Source organism: Cricetulus griseus, chromosome 4, assembly GCF_003668045.3.
Source record: "Cricetulus griseus strain 17A/GY chromosome 4, alternate assembly CriGri-PICRH-1.0, whole genome shotgun sequence".
NCBI classification, from domain to species: domain Eukaryota; kingdom Metazoa; phylum Chordata; class Mammalia; order Rodentia; family Cricetidae; genus Cricetulus; species Cricetulus griseus.
Window position 1 is genome coordinate 7,259,232 of NC_048597.1, and position 19,712 is coordinate 7,278,943.

The following is a 19,712-nucleotide window of genomic DNA, read 5'->3' on the forward strand; positions in this document are numbered from 1 at the left end:
CAAGACAAAGGCGTGCCTGCTGGGTGGCGGCCCCCTCCCTTCAGTGGAACATCTTACATCAGCCCTCGCTGCACCATCCAGCTAGACCTAACAGTGTGAGGAGCCAAAACATATTTCTACCGAGCCTTGTAAATGAGTCATCCAGGGTGAAGAGAGACTGTTAGCTTTCTAGGACTGAGGCGGGAATGGAGAGCATGCTGAGATCCTGGCTGCCCTGTGGCCAGCCTGGGAGAAACTGAATGCAGACTGCTTGTCTCTGCTGGCCGTCTGCATCACTGGCCGTTTACAGTTGACTTCTTCAACTCAGGGTCTTCCATTAAAGTCTCTAAGAAATTCCTTCCAGAGGTATACTGTAATTTGGGGGAGGGGGTGAGGGAACAATTTAATCAGCCCTGTGTGTTGGCTGGGAAAAGAACGATGCTGACTAGACTAAGTGGCCTCATGGCATTGCTTTGTTCTTCGAAGGGGAGGGCATCTGGCAAGCCTGCAGGAAGGCCCTGATGTGCCTCACAGCTACTTTGGGTCTATTAGGGGTTCGGGGAACTATTTACTTTTGATCTTAAAGATAATGCAACTGGAGGGTGATTAGGGCCCGGTTACTGTCCTTCCCTCCCCTGACAACTTTCTTCAGTCTTTGTGGATGTCAGAATTAAGATCTGCTATCCTGGGTCATCCTTTGAACTCCATGGCAAATGGAGTTCTGAACACTCAGCCATAAGACTCCCAAGCCTCAGGGCAAGTCAGAGATTGGCTCTGAGAAGGCTGGAACCACGCCCCATACCTTCTGCAGGGGCACTAGGGCACTAGTCTGTCTCCTTTCATTACTGTCTTTCTCTCTGCTCTAGCGTGTCTCCACCTGCAAGTGCATGCCCTCCACAAAGGCCATAGGGAAGAGCTCAGGAAATGGCAAACAGCCCAGGGAGAAACTGGGAGAGCATGAAGCCGCCTGCACACCATGGGTCTCGATGGAGACACTGAAGAGGCCTTAACACTTGCTGCAGTGAACTGTACAGCCGAACAGCTTATCCAAAGAGAACCCCACGAACTCTTGCAGGCTCCGAAGCACACGGAGCCCTCAGTTCAGGCTCCCGAGGAAGAGGCAGAGTCTACTTCCCAGATCTTAGGGATCTGGAAAAGCAACCACCAGGAAGGCTGTTTCAACACTGACCTGTCTCTTCTTTTGCTCTTGACTGTTGTTGGGTTCTTTTTTTTTCCCCACTTGCCGCCCTTCTCCTGTCTCCTTACCTTTACCCTCTACAGCCTGCCCATTTCCTTTCTGTTTGGTCCAGTTTGCCCCACTAGGTACCACAAGACCCGCATAGAAAGGCCTTTCTGAACTACAGGGGATGGCTAGCCTCCCGTCTGAAAAAGTGTCTGTTGCAAAGATGGTGAGGGGCTCTGTTCCCAGATCCAGTATGCACGGTGGCACACTAGCTGGGTGGGGAACACTAACAGGAGGAAACTACCAGACTCTGCATAAGAACACCCACTGTGGAGTCTGAGACTGCACCATGCAGTAAAGATGGCAGTGCTGCCAGGGGTCAAAGTTTTAAGAAAAGTTGTCTTGTTACAAGCCCTATCTCACAGCAATCCCAGAAAAAAAAAAAAAAAAAAAGGAAAAAATAAAGTGTCTCTGAATTTCCAAGATAAAAGGCAAAGCTACCATTCCTCGGGTCAACGCAGGCTCTGTTAAAACAGGGCTGGCGGCCTCTTTGAGGTCCTCTCCTCCCGTCCCCCTCATCTGGTCTATCAAGAAGGGCAAGATAAGAGGCCAGACCACCCTCCACTGTCCCAGGCAAGCAAGGGGAACAGAGCCTGGCTTTATCTCAAGAGCATTCCAAGAAGATGGATTAGCTGGGGATTTGGGAGGTGGAGGGGTTGCAGAACCTGCATTTAAAGTTGTCTTCATCTAGCCAAGAACACTTGATTTTAAAGACGTTGTAGAGACATAAGGGCAGAATATTTCACATTCATAATTACGGTTATTAAAATTTTACACATATGTGTATAATTAGAATGGTGAAGCTAGAGAGAAATTTGCCTCCCAGTAATGTCAGATAGGTCGACCTCAATTAGATTTGGTAAATACATAAGCTAATTATCACTCAATTTTCTGAGAGCTGCAAAATGGAATCTTAAAAGAAAGCCCCAGTGAATATTCACAGCTCCTCTAAGCCGTAACTGTCTCCCCCGCCCCCGGGGAGGGAACATCCCTGCAAACATCCGGCTGCCTACTCTTGTTTTTCTCTTCTTTCTTCTTCTAAGAAGAAAAATAAATGATTGAATCAAAAAATCTTACTCCTGATAATTCTAGCTAATTTGAAACATGGCTGAAGTAAGTTTATTTAAACCAAATGATTTCAAAAACAAGGAAACTATTACGAAGAAATGATAATAGCTATAATCCTCTTTGAAAAACACCTAAGTAAATCCTTTGAAGACAAGAGGTTCAAAGGGCTTTCAAGTTAACGTAGCAATAATAAGGTTTTAGGAAAGACCTTTGGTCCACAGTGCCCATCCCAGGGGCAAGAGAACCACAAGACACTGGGCTCCTTCCCCAAGAGGGAAGCAGGCAGAATGAAAGCACCGGCTACCTTCTAGGCTAGTACAGCGCATCTTTCATTTATAGTGTCATTTAGGTCATGAGAGGGACTGGGAGGCAAGAGAAGGAAGAGACCAAGAGAGACCCAGTGACCAGAGCCTCCTTCCTCACAACTGAGTATCTGGCTTTTGATACCAGGCCCTTCCTAATAGTTCTGGCCCATCCTTTACTACCATCTTCAGTTTGGCCTAAAGATATCTCTATATATTTTAAGTTTGGACTGGAGATGTTTCCATGCACAGAGAACTATAACCTCTTGTGACAGGGGAACAGAATGCAACCTCCTCCTACCACAAGGAGCTGAGTCTCAAGGGCTGGTGAAGCCATGCTCAGGTAAGTCGGCTCTGAACTGTAAGCAACCGGGTTCTCTGTGCCTCGCTCCTGTTTGGTTTTCTGTACATCACTTCTCTCCTTTAGCTATAAACACAACACGCATGTGGAGCAGGTCAGGATATTCTGAACTATCTGTGGGCAGGACTGCTGCCCACTGCTAGAATCTCACAGGCAAATTTGGTCTGAGCAGCTAGTTGTAATTTGTCCTTTTGCTTGATGACTTGAAATACCTGGCTAGATGTTAATCCCATGGCTACCAGCCAAGAGGTGAGAACCCAGGAGAGTGTCTAGAGCAGCTCCTGACCTCTAAAAGCAACCATCATACTCAGTGAGAGGGGAATTCCAGGCTCTCGCTTAGGTTCGCCTTCTCTTCAGACTGCTTATGGTGGTTTGAAAGAAAATGGCCCCCAAAAGGAGCAGCACTATTAGGAGATGTGGCTTTGTTGGAGTAGGTGTGGTCTTGATGCAGGAAGTATGTCATTGTGGAGGTGGGCTTTAAGGTCTCATATGCTCAAGCCACACCCAGTGTCTCAGACCACTTCCTGTTGCCTTCAAGTCAAGATGTAAGAACTCTCAGCTCCCTCTCCAGCGCCAAGACTGCCTGAATGCTGCCTTGCTTCCCACCATGATGTTAATGGACTAAATCTCCAAATTGTAAGCCACCACAATTAAATGTTTTCCTTTATAAGAATTGCCATGGTCATGGGTGTCTCTTCACAGTGACCCAAACCCTCACTAAGACATGGCCTATATAAGCTTCCTCTATGAGAGTTTATTAGGCAGCCAATCTCTGGCTACTTAGAAAAGCACCTGCTATTTCAGTGAGTGATCTTCAGTTCTGTGGATGCAGCAGCCAGGAGACTGCTGGCCTCGAGTAACCATGATTGGTTCCTCTGAGAAAACTCCTCATCAATAAAGAGGTCTGTCTTTTTCAGTGCTGCGTGTACAACAGGGCAGGTTTGTAAGTGGTCACCTAGGGCTACAGCTTGACAGAAAGAGAGAAAAGGCATCAAGGCAGTAGTGAGAGAAAGACACAATGTGGACAGTGCCCTAACAGGACCTGGAAAGTCTCCACAGACAGGGTGCTTAGCTTGACTCGGTGGCCTCGCCAACAAGAAGGAAATGGACTCTTGGAGCTTTTACTGTGATATCCATCTGGCCCTTACCAAGCTTGTTCTCTCAGAATGTCCACAGTTAAGACAACTCTGTCACTGCTGCTCTACACTTTCCAAAGACAAATGACACATTAGCCATGGATGGGTGGAATCACCTTCCCTCCACCCCTTACCCCTCAGGAGACTCTACTGTTAAAGGCTGGAAATCCCAAAGAGTTGGGCCGGGACACATTTGGCAGGCCTTCCAGCAGGGCCTCCATTCGATTCTGTCTCTCGGGGTGGCCACAGTGTGCAACAGTGATGCAATTTAACAAAAAGAAAACCATCGGTTTACTAGAAGAACCTACTAAAAGGGCCCTTAAAGGGCCTTCTTTGGTTGGGGAAGATTGGTTTCTCAGAGCTGTTAATTTTCCACTAATGGGTAAACTAGTCCATCACCACCTGCCAGGAGCCTAATCAATCGCCCAGGGAAGAGGGCTGGAGTCCCTCCACCCGGGAGTGGAGCGTGGTCCTCACTGGGAACTGAGTGGGATCCGAGATGTCTTTTCAAGCCATCTAGGCAGAAGAAATCACTCGCATGTGAAGTAGGAAAAGAAAGAAAAGTGAAAAATGGAAGACGGTGCTGGCTGCCTCACAGCTGGGTGTGAACTTGACAGCCAAGAGCAGCCTCACAGGCCAGTCACGGGACTTCACTTAGGATCCTGAATTATGAACCAGTCACAACCTCTAATACCCAGCAGCTTCAGTGAACCCAGGTGCTCGCCATCCCTCTGCAGGCCCCTCTCTTCACAGCACCCCGTCGATCGGACCAGTTGGCTGCAGTGTGTGTGAGATTGATTATACTGAAAGGGGAAAGGTGGCGTCACTCTGCCTTGTGTGGGGCACCCTCAGACACATGGCGAAGCAGAATACGATGTGAAAAAGCTGAGGGCAATGTTGCTGAGCCAAACTGTTTTCTCCTCCTAACTACACATTTCCTTGCTAGTTCACACTTAAAAAAAAAAAATGCTTTAAAGGTTGAGGATCATCTGAATTTAAGACACTGAAGATGGCTCAGTGGTTAAGAGTGACAGCTGCTCTTGCGAAGGACTCGGGTTCAGTTCCCAGCACCACATGGAAACTCACAATCATCCCTAACTCCAAGGGATTCAGTGCCCTCTTGTGGCCTCCATAGACGCCAGGCACGAATGAGGGGCTCAGATATACACTTTAAAATATCTAGAAAGAAAGGAGGAAGGAAGGGAGGGAGGGAGGGAGGGAGGGAGGGAGGGAGGGAGGGAGGGAGGGAGCTCGGAGCTCGGAGGATGACTCAGTTATTAAGTGTTTGTCTAGAGAAGAAAGGGACCTGAGTTTGCATTCCCAGCGCCCCAGGGAAAAGCTGATCACCCACACGTCTGCAGCCCCACTGCTCAGGAGGCAGAGACAGGAGAGTCCCCGGCCTCACAGCCTATCCAGATGGGTGAGGTCTGAGTTCAGTGAGACCCTGTCTCAAAACACAAGGTAAAAAGAGACTGAAAAGGACACCTGACCTCTGCCCGACACACCCGTGTACACATGTACACTCGAGCACATGCACACACATATCAAACATGTACCACAGGCACATACAAGAAGCTTACAAAGTCCAAAGAAATATGTGACCAGCAAATATTTACATGGAACTATAAAATTCATTTCACAATCAAATGACACTATTGGTAATCTTCCTAATATTTTTAATTTATTATTTAAATAAACTATTAAGTTCATTTTCATCATCAAAACTATTATTAAACATTAGTCGTACAAGGGGTGAAATAGAAATCTTGTCTGTGGGTTAGATATAGATCATGGACAACTTAAGAGGTAAGCATGCTTTAAAAAAAGGGGGACGGTCATACCAATCAGCTTGATGTTATTGTCTTCATCCAGTAGCAAATTTTCTATCTTCAAGTCTCTAAAATAAACAAAACCATATATTTCAGGTAAACATTTGGAAGGGCAGAATGGCATTTCGCTCCTGAAAGGAAGTGAACGCTTTTAGAGTCACTTTGAACCCGCCTTCACCGTTTCCACTGAGAGCTGGTCATTAAGTAAATATTTGTGTGATGGGACATAATTAATAGCCATCCACTATAAAAAGCTAAAGGATTTCAGGGGCTGCAGAGTGAGATGAGGGCAGAGGAGACGATGATGGCCCTGAAATCTGAAAATCAAACATGACCAAGGCAAAAATATATAAATAAACAAACAAATAAATAAATAAATAAAACCAGGGACACAACATTCCACACAGAATATGAATTAGGGGGCAGGGGAAGAGGGAACCTGTGACACTGTGAGCAGCACCAATCAAAGTCACCAGTGGGTTTCGGGAAGCACTTAAACCAAATACGGCCAAGAGGGCGAAGGAGGTAAAGGCGTTTGCTGCCAAGCCTGACCACCCGAGTTCAATCCTCAGAACACACGTGATAGAAGAAACTCCTGCCAAGTTCTCCTCTCATCGCCACACACACTATGGTCCGCCCTCCCCTGCCTCACATCAATAAAGTATAAATAAAACAAATAAAAATTGAAAGCTGATTTAATTAATCTGTTCCACAGCCTCCATGGGCCTCCACGCTTAGCTCGTAAGTGTCACAGCACGTTGGCAGATGATAATATTTTAATCTATTTTGCAAACAGATGTTGTCACAGGTGGGGTAATGGGCTCCACAGATGTCAGCATCCAAATCCCTGGTTTATGCCTGAGTGGGTGTTAACCTGACACGGGGAAAGGGGATTGAGTGCACAGATGGAAGGAAGAGTGGTCCTGAAGAGTGGGGGTCATGTCACTCATTGACAAGGAGGTGACAGGCAGGAGACAAAAAGCAAGTAGACCCTGTGAGTGGGAGACTTCAGCTGTGCTAGCTGACTGTAAGCTCCTACTGGGAAGGAAACAGGCCTGCCTTTCTCTCCACTGTACCAGGGAACCCCTGTACATTGCAGGTAGTCAGTAAGTAACATAGAGTAAAGCTAGATTACCAAAAAGATCAATGGGGGTCTGCAGCTGTGGCTACACACACACCATCTCAGAAACATCTAAGTCAACACACAAATTCTGGAATCTTACATTGCACCTATCGGCTCAGACATACACTGGATATTAATTAAGAATACTTTTCTAGGGGCTGGAGAGATGGCCTAACAGGTCACAGCATTTGCTGCTCTTGTAAGGGACCCAGGTTCAGTTCCCAGCACCCACATGATGGCTCACAACTGTCCGTGAAAGGTTCAGGCATTATGCTGGCCTACCCCTGTTACCTGGCAGAATCTACTCCGGCAGTACCCTGGTCAGCCCAGGGTTCCATGGGAATTAAGTCTGCATGCAGGTGTAGAGGACCCTGTAAAAGACAGACCCTGCCCACCTATGCTCTCTTCTCTTTTCCTCCCTTCACTTCACTTCCTCTCTCTCTCTCTCTCTCTCTCTCTCTCTCTCTCTCTCTCTCTCTGTCTCTCTTCTCTTTTACTCTCTCTGCTCTGCCGGCCTATAATAAACTATGGTTAATGTATCTCTTGTTCTCATGTATCATCTTGTGCCTTTTTCTAATTCAAGAAAAGAACGAGAGTCTGTAACTCCAGTTCCAAGAGATCCGATACCTTCTGGCTTCCTCAGGCTCTGTGAGTGCACACACATAGAGCACATCCATACATACAGGCAAAATACTCAAACACATAAATTTTTTTTAAATCCTATTTTTAAACAAAACGTTTCCATAAATGCACATATACACACATTTCTATACATCTGCTCTAGTTGGCCCCTGATTCAATTTCCCTACACTGGAATAGAGAAATCAGAAAATAAGTACTCTTTTTCTTGTGCCTATTATGGGGAACGTAACAATCTAATCATGACGAGACAAAAATGGCGGCTGGCACGTTACACCAATGTCTGTAAACAGATGGGCACCATCAAACAGAAGAGTGATGCTCCACATCATAGGGGCAGTTGCTATAGCCCAGTCACCATGCCCCTAGCCTGTCCATTTTGCAAAAGTCCTGAACTCTTGATTTGGTCTCAGTTTTTAAACACTGGCAACAGACCTGCGTGTTGGCAATAACAGCACTGTGCGGGCCAAGCTGGAGGCAGGATCTGGCCTGCCAGTGACCAATTCTCAACTCGGTATGAGTAAGGGGTGAAGCCCGGGGAAGATGTGGGAATGCCCAGGGACAGGCTAGGACCCCCGAGGGGTACAGCCATTTGCAACACGGCTGGGCAGGAAGATGGCTTCCTTGGCACAACCAAGGGTGGATTTCAGAATGGGAAGAATCAAGAAGCCAAACGTGGGGTGGGGGTATCCAGTGGTTTCCAAACCAGAAGGCCGCTGGGAGCCTTAGGGTGTGGCACGTGGCTGAGGGGTGTGCTGGCACCCAGTCCGAGAATATAAAGACATACTGTCTGCTGAAAGTGCACAGAGCTGGGGAAGAAGTCAGGGTATCTTCAGCTCAAACGGAATGGTCCACTTGGAAACTGCTTTTAAGGTTGTCCTAAATATAAGGCAGCCCGCCTGCTTTCCCAATGGGCAAACTTGCCCCTTTGAATCGGGGTTTTAGAAAATATACAATATGACTGTTCAGGAGTGTGCTGGCACTACAGAGTCACTCTGGCCAGTATTCAGCTTGGAAGTTGCAATATTACATCAGACTATAAAATTACTTGGATTCATGCCCCAACACCACGTAAACAATAGATGATATACTTAAATGTTCACACAATTCACTGTGTAGCTCTATCTGGCCTAGAACTCCCTCTGTAGACCATTCTGGCCTGGAACTCACAGAAATATGTCTGTCTCTGCTTCCCAAGTCTTTGAAGTAAAGGTATGTACCACCACCCAGCCCTAACTTGAGAATTATGTGCACACACCCCTCCTCACAGCTCATGAAACAGTGTCACTACCGTTTGTCAAGTCAGAACCAAAGGTTCTTTGGGTTCCCCACTGTGGCAGCTAATCCTTCCTGAAGTAGACATTTACAAGGGAACAACTTGTTTTCCACCATTGCTGGGGTCTCTTCCTGGGTCCCTGCACACTCTAGCAAATGCTCTCCCACCGAGCTGTAACACTAGCTAACCCATAAATTCATATCTATGTCTGTCAATACTTTGCTTGGAACCCTAAACCATAAGCACCCATAAATTAACCACTCAATGGGTTGTTTTCAGTCTAGCCTCTCAAGCATCACAACTGGGAGCCATTCTTTCAGAAGTTGGGATGTGTCATATCCACTGTCTTCATTGCCCTTCTGCCAGATTCCTAGGATGATGGCTAGAGCCCTGGTGTCATCGGTGACTCAAAGCAAGCAGAATAGGTTTCTCTAACTGCAGCTTGGTGGGTGAAAGCACAGCAGCTTCCGCTGTGCCACTGTGATGAGAGATTTCCAGAGAGACACTGTAAGGAATGGTTTCTTTCCCAGGGAAAATTAAGACTTTACATGAGTCGGACTTTTACTCAAGCATTTACGGTAATTCCAGCGTGCAGACAAACACACAACAGTGTGCCAGGAACAGCCCAAAGTGTGATTCAGTGAAAACTGATAACACAGCAGTGGCACTATTTCAGTCTAAGGCAAAGTGAAATTAAGCCTCCTGCCTAAAGGAAGTCAAAGTCAGGCTTTAAAGGGAAAGAAAAAAATGTTCAGAACAAATATTGTATAAAAAACAGTTTAAAAAGTCAAGGAAAAAAGAAAGCAATTGATAAGAATAATGAATCGGAGTTGAGTAATTTGGTGCCATAAATGCCTAGAGAAAAACAGCAATGATTAGAGCAAGCACAGAAAAGAAACACTATAAAGGAAAAAAACAATAACTATAAAAACCAGGGAAAGTTTATAAAAAACCAAAAGGAAGTATAAAATATAATTATTTGGTAAAAGGGGAATAAAGCCAGCTCAAAGCCACTAACTTCCCACATACCACTCTCCTGAAGTGATCAACTCCAGTCACCAGGAGAAACGTCCAGAAGAAACCTAGCTAGTAAAGTGTCCACCCCGTTACACCTTTGTCCAGCTTCCTAGACGATTCCAGCTGGAACCAGTTGCACTACCAGGATGGGCCCAGGCTAGCAGTGGAGACAGGAAGTCCCTGGGTGCTAAATGGCCTTGATGCTGAGATGGCAGAAGCTTTAACCCTGGGACATCATTCCCACCTCTTACTTTGAAAAGAGAATGCTTCCCAATGGTCTCCCATGTCTAAATTTGGGGAAGGCATTTTTTGTTGTTGTTGTGGTTGCTTGAAGATGAGGTGGAGTGAGGGCTAAGGAATGGGAAGATGCCGTGTTGTGTAGCTCAGTCTGACCTTGAACTTGTGGCAATGCTCCTGCCTCAGCTGCCCAAGTGTGGGATAAGCATGCATCATCACCCCCGCCTTAATGTCTGGTTTTCTAATGTTGCTTTTCCCCTGGTCACATAAGTCCTCTGGATTCATTAGTTCTCCAGGCTTAGACTGAAAATATATGGGAAGAGAAAGACTTCCTGTGTGGAGAGTACACAGACACTTTCCTTGTTATTGAACGGCAGTGTAACTTAGGTTACACTGATGTTTGTTTGACTTATTACAAGTAACCCAGAGAGGTCCAAGGATTATATGCAAACACGAGACAGGTCATTTCATAGCAGAGACTGGAGTATGGGGCGTGAGGGGTTGGGGTGGTGGTGAAATGCTCTTTGTGGATCTGTGTCTTGTGGGTATCCAGGTCATCATAGCTCTGTCAGGACCCACAGAAATGTACAATGCAGTGAACTTTAATGTCAGCTACAGGCCTTGGTTAATGTCATTGTCTGTGCTCCAGTTAACCAGCTAAAACAAAGATGCTATGGCTACCCAAGATATGGAAGTCGACAAAACATGCCGAGGAAGAGAAGGCGAATAGAGACCCTGGAGTTGCTGTGCAATTTCTCTACAAACTGTGTCTATAATCTTTTCAGAGTAGCCTTGCTGCTTTCTCCTTCCCAGCATTAAGAACTTGCTAGGCCTTCCCAGGGAGTTCACTGAGGTGCACCTTTCATTACCTTAAGTTATAATCCAAGTTCACTCTGCACAACGGACCACTAAGATACTGCCCAGCTACTCAGCCATAGCCAAAGAAGCCACAAACGATGCTGAAAAACCACAAAATTAAGGCGCCTTCTTGAGAAAAAAAAAAAAAGATAAACTTATTCATAAGGTTTTTGTGTTTGTATTATAACTTTTAAAAATTACCACCGTTGTCCAGAAAACCAACTCCATCAGACTCCTGTGGCCCAAATGCCAAGTGTGGCACTTGGTGTAGATCCACCAGAAGGCTATTACATGCCAGCTTTACCCCATGGGAAGAAAGGCTCCAACAGGGGAAGGAAGGCTCCGTTCCACATTAGTGGTCCTTGATTGGACTGAACAATTATTAAACAGGGGAGGGGAAATGGGGGGGGAAATCTTCCTTCCTTCTTATAATATTTATAATGCCTCCTCGTGGCACTGTTAGTTCAGTGTTAGTTCACGGAAGTCATGGCTTAAAAGAGGAATAAGGCTAATTTCATTCAGTGCCGTGTCAGGCAGGCTCATCCACGCAGCCACGGATGACAGTCTGTCATTCTTTTCTATGACTTAATAGTGTGCTGTTGCATGTACGAGCCACGTTATTTTGTTCGTCTCCTTTGATGGACAGCAAGGCAATACAGGTGCCTCTTTGACATCTCATTATCTTTCCTCTGGATGTGTAACCCAAAGGTACAGTGTTAAATGAAATAAGCCAAACACAGGAAGATAAATACTGAGTGTTCCCAACCATTTGTGGATGCAAAAGAAGAGACTTCCTCTAAATAGGAGGAAGAATGGTGACTGCCAGAATCTGGGGAGGGTTGGGGGAGGGAAGGCAGAGAGAGGTCAGGGATACAGGGACAGAACCAGAGAAACCAGATCTGGTGTTCTACAGCATGACAGGGTAACTAAAGTTAACAATAATGCAGTGTGGACTGGAAAACAGGCTTTTGAATCTCCTCACACAAGGAAATGATGTGCTAATTACCCTGACTTGATCTTGACACATTGTATACACCTATCAAAACATCGAACTGTATCTAATAAATGTACAGAAGTATGTGTCAGTTAAAAATGTTTAAAAGGAAAGAAAAACAAAACTTTTTGTACTAAAGAGGGGGAAGGGGAGTTGAGGGTGGAGCAGGCTGTGCTACCAAGCGAGCCAGAGATGGGATCCGGGACAGTGCTGGAGGGAGTGACATCTTCAGGACAAAGAACACCACCAAAGCACCAATGAGGAGATGGACAGCCACCTGAGCTGCCATTTGCCAAGGCACAGGGTGAATCCAGCCAAGAAGAGGTCACCAGACAGACAAAAGGTCCCTGGGCCATCTGGGCTCCAGGGAGAAGCAGCAGCAGGCCATAGCTGATACTGAAGTGAGTGTGTTTGGAGGGGTTCACAGGGAGACACTGCAAATTATGGGAAACCTCGCCTGCCAACGGACCTTTGTTCTAGGTCCTTTCCAAAGAATAGGCCATCTCTAACCATCAAGTGCTTACCCCGGGTTCCTAGGTGTCTCCTTCTCCACCCACCCAAACTTTCCTTGAAGTTTTTGAAGATAGTCATCTTGAATTTTGGGCCATATGGAATTCAGCCATTGTCTTCCCAGATAAAAGAGAGAGATGGAGGAAAGAGCCAAGGGGGACTCGTTGTCATACCCATTTGGGTCTTGATTGGGCAGGGATAATTACCCAAATTCTGTGGGACAAAGGGACACTCAGGAGCAGTGCTGGGAAGGGGGAGCAGGTGCAGAAGTGAGCACACACGTGTTCTATACACATACACACACATGAGAGCATTACGTGTACACGTGTGCATGCTTGTGATGTTTAAAACAATAAATTCTAAAGAAGAAAAAACAGCATCCTAAGTTCCTAAGGAGGGACTCTTGGTCCAGGCCATTGGCTGAGTTGGAAATACGGCAATCATGAAAGAACACTCTCAGAGGACCCTGGTGCCAATGGTCATACGGGGGATGATCACATTGAAGATTCTAATGTTACATGGGTCGTCTTGAAGATTTGGGGACTATGGACTGGGTTCCATGGCCAGCACACACACACACACACACACACACACACACACACACACACACACTCACATGGTAACAGGAAAAAGGGACAGTTCCAGAAAAGACTTCAAGGGATAAACAATTAGGCAATGAACAATCAGTATTAAGGGCACAACCCTCCCAAAGAAAGGTCAGAGGGATGGAACCCACGGAGGGCTGGACCACACTCAGACAGGATAAAGTTTTTTTTTTGGGGGGGAGGTTTTTTCCGTGGGGACAGACAGAGATGGATTTTAATAGTAAGCCAGGAATAAGAGTGGGGCAGAGCTTCCGGCTCCCCCAGGCAACAGGCTCTTTGTAGCCAACTGGAGTCTTCACTAGGTCTTACCTTCAGAACTACTACACTAAGACCAGGTAATTTATAAAGCTGTCTACAAGATGCCACGGTGGTAAAACACACACACAACCTGTTAAGCCTGATCTATTTACTTAAGATGAAATTTTTATTTCCTATTGTGCTTCACAAGCAAACTGCTAATCACTAAAAAAAAAAATAAAATAAAGCAAAAGTAGTAATAGCAAAATACAATAAATAAATTCACACTAAGTGAACCAAGAAACTCCCCCCTGAAATCTTGAGGAGACTATGGAATATTCCACGACGAACCTGGGACTGCCCCCAGAAAAGTACCAAAAGTGCCAAGGCTGATACTAGTTGAATTCATTCCATTTTCCTTCCCAGCCCTCTGGGCTGAGCTCAGGTGGAAGCGGATGTCTGGGCAGAAGACAGAGACAGGCAAAAAGCACACCTTTGTATACAGAGCTTGACTCTTAACTGGAACCCCCAGGAACACCGTGATGGGAAACTGGTGTGAGACTCTGGTCATTCAAAGTAACAGACTCCAATCAAAGTCTCTGGACACAGCATTCCATGGTCACATAATATCGCCCGTGCCTCTACCGCAGGAAGAGACAAGCCACAGGCCTGCGGGGCCAGAAGAAAGGGCTCCATGATGAAAGGGAAACTGGAGCCTTGCTTAGACAAGGCTTAGCACCTCCCCGCCCAGGGCCTTGACCCTCCTCATCCCTCAGCACTGGAGAGGTGTCCTCCTCCCTGAGGGAGGGCAGCAGCGGGGAAGAGGGCCCTTTGTTCTCCCAGGCTGACAAGAAGCAGGCAGCGCCTGGGCAGGTTGCATAAATCCTTTTAACTTTTAGAACTTGTTTCTTAGCAAACAGAGGGGAAGGGAAGGCAGGTGTGTGTGTGTGGGGGGGTCCTGTCTGTCACTTCCAGGAACTGCTGGGGAACCCAGGACCCTTCTGTGAGGAGCAGACATTCTGTGTGTGTGGATGGGTCTGAGGATGCCGCTGGGAGAGCATTCTGGAGGCAGGAAAATAAAACAGACTTGGGGGGGGCAGGGTGAGGTGGGGGGCGGGGTGAGGTGTGATGGGGGGCGGGGTGAGGTGGGGGGCAGGGTGAGGTGATGGGCGGGGTGAGGTGTGATGGGGCGGGGTGAGGTGTGATGGGGGGCAACAGCTCAGTGGGTGATGTGCTTGATGCACAGTTGTGAGGCCCAAGTTCGAATCCTCAGAACTCAACAAAAGAACCAAGAGCCTTTGAAGGCCCAGAACCCACACAGCCAGTGGCATCCGTTCCCAACCTTTCATGGCTGAGTCTGTCTGCTCACAAGTCTTCCCGATCTGAGGTTTCTCTGAAATGCTAACTTCTCAGAATAATTTATAAGCTTTACTCCTCCACTATCACATGAAAAAGAAAACTCTCCACCACTGGGGTAAAATGGGACCAAAGGAGTGACAGTCAAAAATATGCTGATGGCCCCTAAATAAAAAGCATTAAAAGTCAGTTATATGGAATTTTTGAAAGTCAAGACATCTGGATAAGAGATAGCTGTGAATATATGATAACAACCCATCCCCCATGTCCATGTGTGGTGACACACGCTAACAGAAATTCCAGGGGGCTGGGGAGATAGCTTAGGCACTAACGTGATTGCTATACATGCATGAGAATGAAAGCCAGGCACAGAGGTGCAATCACAGCCCTGAGGAGGAAGAAACAAAGGCCTTCCAGTGGGATCAAGTCAGCAAGCCGAGGCCCAGTGAGAGACTGTCTCAAAAGAAAGCTGGAAAAGCAACTGAAAAAGACCAAATGTCAACCTCTGGCCTGAACATGCATGTGCCCCTACACGCATGTGCATACACACACACAAACACATGCTCACACACACATGCACACATACTCATACTCATGCATACACACACATACATACATGCACACACATACACATGCACACACACACATACACACATACACATGCTCACACACACACATACACACGCACACACATACACACACACACGCACGCACGCACCGTGACAAGCTATACTTGTCTGTTTCTGCTTGCTCTCTTCCAACTTTAAAGGGCCCGAGCCCTAGTCAGTATTGGATTATAAAGCTATTTCCAAGGAGAGAGAGGAAAGGGGAGAAAGCTGGAGATGAGAGCTTTTTAAAAAGCATCTTCTCTCAGCTATCAAAACATTATTAAATTCCTTCCTTTGACATTCTAACAGTAATTGCACTGAGGGATTGGATTTTGTTAAAAATTCCTTTAGAGAGGCTATTGAGAATTTCCTGCAGGGCAGGCCCATGTGTGCCTCACACGAGTCACCCAAGCTTCCTTTGTTGTCCTCCTATCCTGAGAAGCCCGGCACTTGGTCCTATTTAGGACAGAATCCTGGGGAAAAAACATCGGGTCCCAGGGAACACTCTGCCACTTGCAGTCCCCTGGCTCTGTTTTCTGCTGTGACCCACTGAGTCCGTAGTCCAAGCTGACTCAGTCCTGAGGTTTCTGCCTCTGTCATCTTAGCAAGATCCAGGCATCCCTTCACTGTCACTTCTCTTTAACAGGCCTGGGGTGACAACAAGGACACACGAGTCAAAAGCAATGAGTATCACCCACTGCAAACTTATGAATGTCCCCTTTCGCACTGACCTAAAGAGTTCTAGCAGAGCATGACTGCCTGAGAATGTGTGACTAAGGCGCGTTGTGGGGAGCGGGTCCTCAGCTCGGCAGGGAGCAAATGGCAGAACTGGATGGTGGCAAGCCAAAGCCAGTCCAGAAAAGCCCATACACTACAGGGTGTCCTTGAAGTTGCCCCTGGGCTCAGACACAACTTGGCAGAGGATCCCACGGTGCCAGCTCTCTAGGGAGGACACGGCCCTGTAGAACTGGGAAGTGCTGGAGTTTATTAAGTAGAGCTGACATTCAAAGTTGTATGTAAAGAAAATACATGGTTCTGGAGAGGTAACACAAGACCCAGTAACTCCCCGTGTAGGAGAAAAATTCCCCAAGGGCAGCAGAAGTAGAAAGGGTCACATAAAGACTCCATTGCTATTCACAATGGCCCCAAGGTAGAAGCAACCTACACGTCCATTAGCAGATGGAGAGAATAATAAACCATGGCGCAGCCACGTACTGAAATATTACTCAACTGTGAAGAGGAAGCAAGCACTAATACAATCTGGAGGAATCTGAGCATCATTATGCTGCCCAAGACACCAACAGCAAGAGACGGTGTATTTTATGGCCCCCATTTATGTGAAATATCTCGACTAGGCAAGTCCCCAGAGACAGGCAGAAGATGAATAGTTACCAAAGGTGGTGGGATGGAAAAACGGTCCAATAGAAACAGGGCTTCTTGGTGAGGGATAAGAACTATTAAAATTGGATGCAGTGATGGTTGCTCGATTCTGAATATACTTAAAACCATTAAACTGCTGGGCGTTGGTGGCGCACGCCTTTAATCCCAGCACTCGGGAGGCAGAGGCAGGCGGATCTCTGTGAGTTCGAGGTCAGCCTGGTCTCCAGAGCGAGTGCCAGGACAGCCTCCAAAGCTACACAGAGAAACCCTGTCTCTAAAAGCCAAAAAAAGAAAGAAAGAAAAAAAACCATTAAATTGTGTATTTTATATTGTGAGTTTTATAATTTTATCTCAATTTTACACTTCAGCATGCATTTAAATGCACATGTAAAAATATAGACATGGGCATTTTATGCCTTGATTTTGCTTTAAAAATGAGAGTTAAATGACTTTCAATTTTCTCTGCAACATAGCCATTGCTTAAAATTCCATAAAAATAAAAAATACCCAGACATTTTATCAGAAAGCTCCCCACACACCTCTCTCTCTCTCTCTCTCTCTCTCTCTCTCTCTCTCTCTCTCTCTCTCGTTGTTTTTGTTTGTTTGGTTTTTGGGGTTTGGGCTTTTTGTTTGTTTGTTTGTTTGTTTGTTTTCCTTTGAGATAAGGTCTTACTATGTAGCCCTGGCTGGCCTGGAACTCAATATGTAAACTAGGTTGGCCTCAGATTCACAGAGATCCACCTGCCTCTGCCTTTCATGTGCCATTAGGCCCAGCACATCCTTAACATTTTATTTCTAATTTTTAATGATATGCATATGTGTGTGTGCGTGGTAATGTGGGGGGTGTGCGTGTGAGTTGTGAGCACAGAGGCCATGGAGGGCATCAGGTCCTCTGGAGCTGCCGACGCAGGCAACAGGAGCTACCCCACCCTCCCCACAGGTGCTGGAACCAAACTTCAGTCCTCTGCAGGGGCAGCAAGAACTTGGTGTTTTCTTGAAGCGAATGTCGTCACCTATTTTAAAGTTGTGTTCATACAAGGACTGGCACCATCAGCAGCAACCGTACTGCAATGAATACAATCCCCATTCACTTCCCTCCACCTCCCCAACCCCCAAAGGAGCAAGCTGGTGTGACCAAGCTTGAGCTCCCTGGCTGTTCTCAAGGTGTGTAGCCTTCCAGAGAAGGCCCCTCATTTCAGGGGCGAGTTCACAATCTCGCAATGAAGTATTTACAGCGCAGCTGCCATCCGACGGCACACAGAATGAAATCACCCAGCTAAACACATCCTTGCCAACTCTCACCAGCTGCTCTGTGAGGCAAGCCAGGCAACTGGTCCCTCGCTACAGTCCTTGTACTTTGGGGTTTTGTTTTGTTCTGTACATTTTCTGTTTATTTTTTTTTTTAGATAACACTTTTGTTTATTTGAAATTTTCATATACTCATACGATGCATTTTGGTTTTAATTGACAACTTGACGGGATCTAGAACCATGTGGGTAGAGTCTCAATGAGGGATCTAGATCAGGCTGGCTGGGGGAACGTCTGTGGGGGACTGTCTTGATTAGTGGGAAGAACCAGTCCACTGTGGGCGTCACCATTCCCTGGGCTGTGTAAGTGTGGGGAAGGTGAGCTTATGTCTAGTGTGAAGTACTCACTGCTCTCTGCTCTGCACCGTGAACACAATACTTAGCTGCTTCAAGCTCCTGCCGCTTTTGATGTCTCCACCAGTGAGTGACAGACTGTAACATCAAATTTTGATCCTTTTCCCCTGAAGTTGCCTTTGCCGGGGTGTCTTATCACAGCAACAGAAGTGAAACTAAAATGGCTGCCTTTGGAAATGATAAGAACGGTAGTAAGTCTTGTCCTGCCCGTCCTCTGTACCAAACACTGTTTGTTGGTGCTCTGGCCCAACACTAGCTCACTGTAAAGATGAAAATCATCACTCCCATTTCACAGATGAAGAGACTGAGTTCAGGGAGGTCAAGTAAAATATGCAGGAGCAACCAACCATTAAAGGGCAGAGCCAAGACCCAGGCCCAGGCACTCTGGCTTTAGATTCAACTGTCTGAACCCCTCTCCAACTCACAGAACAAAACCACGAAAATGGAAGAAGCTACAACTGTTAGGCCTTGCTAGGAGTGTTGACTCAGTGTGTCAGACTCAGGGGTCACCGCGTGCCTGGCTCTCACCTGTGGACCACCCCAGCGCGGTGCAGGTGCTCCACGGCAGAGATGAGCTGCCGGATGTATCTGCGGGCTTCGGCCTCATCCAGGCGTTTCTTCTCGTAGATCTTGTGCATGAGGTTCCCACCGGGGCACAGCTCCATGACCAGGTAGTAGCTGTTTTCTGTCTCCAAGATGTCCAGGAGTTGCGTGATATTCGGATGGCGGATCATCTGCTGGATCTGGCCCTCTCGCCGCAGGTTTTTGGTGACATAGGTGTCCTTTTTGGCTCTCTTCTTATCGATGACCTTGATGGCAACCTAAGGTGAAAGCATGGCTGTTACCAGACACTGTAGACAAAGGTCACTCATTCCTCAGAGGGTTTTGAGAACTCTGGGGAAGATGAAGCCCAGGAGAAACCTGGGTCTGACGCAGAGTGGGGGCTGGGAAGTAGCTGTGCAGCTCCTGCCTAGCGTAAGCAAGGCCATGGGTCCCATCCCAGCACCACAAACGAAACAACTAATTAGTTCATCAAACAGCACCAAATGAAAAAAACTAGAATGTTAAAAAAAAAAAAAACACCTTACTAAAGAAGAAAAACAGGATTAACTTAGGCAAACCCCAGTCTGGACAACTCAGCCAAGAGTCCACGTCAGACCTGTCTCTCCACAGGAGTGTGCGGAGATGAAACACTGGTTTCTTCTGGAACTAAGGACTCTGCCACTTGCTCCTAAGACTCACTGCCTTCCTTCGGGTCCGGTGAGTCCCAGACCCCACTTCAGAAACAGCTAC

At 46.7% G+C, this 19,712-nt stretch overlaps 1 protein-coding gene across 1 annotated transcript in view; it reads right to left on the reverse strand.

Annotated features, from left to right (window-relative positions):
* The window catches only part of Hunk (hormonally up-regulated Neu-associated kinase), a 107,855-nt gene that overhangs the window by 44,040 nt on the left and 44,103 nt on the right, over positions 1-19,712 (reverse strand). Inside the window, exons 2-3 of the mRNA XM_027415569.2 lie at positions 18,948-19,240; positions 5,931-5,986 (exon numbers count right to left, since the gene is read on the reverse strand). Of these exons, the coding sequence (XP_027271370.1) occupies positions 5,931-5,986; positions 18,948-19,240 (349 nt within the window). The remainder of the gene's footprint in view (positions 1-5,930; positions 5,987-18,947; positions 19,241-19,712) is intronic.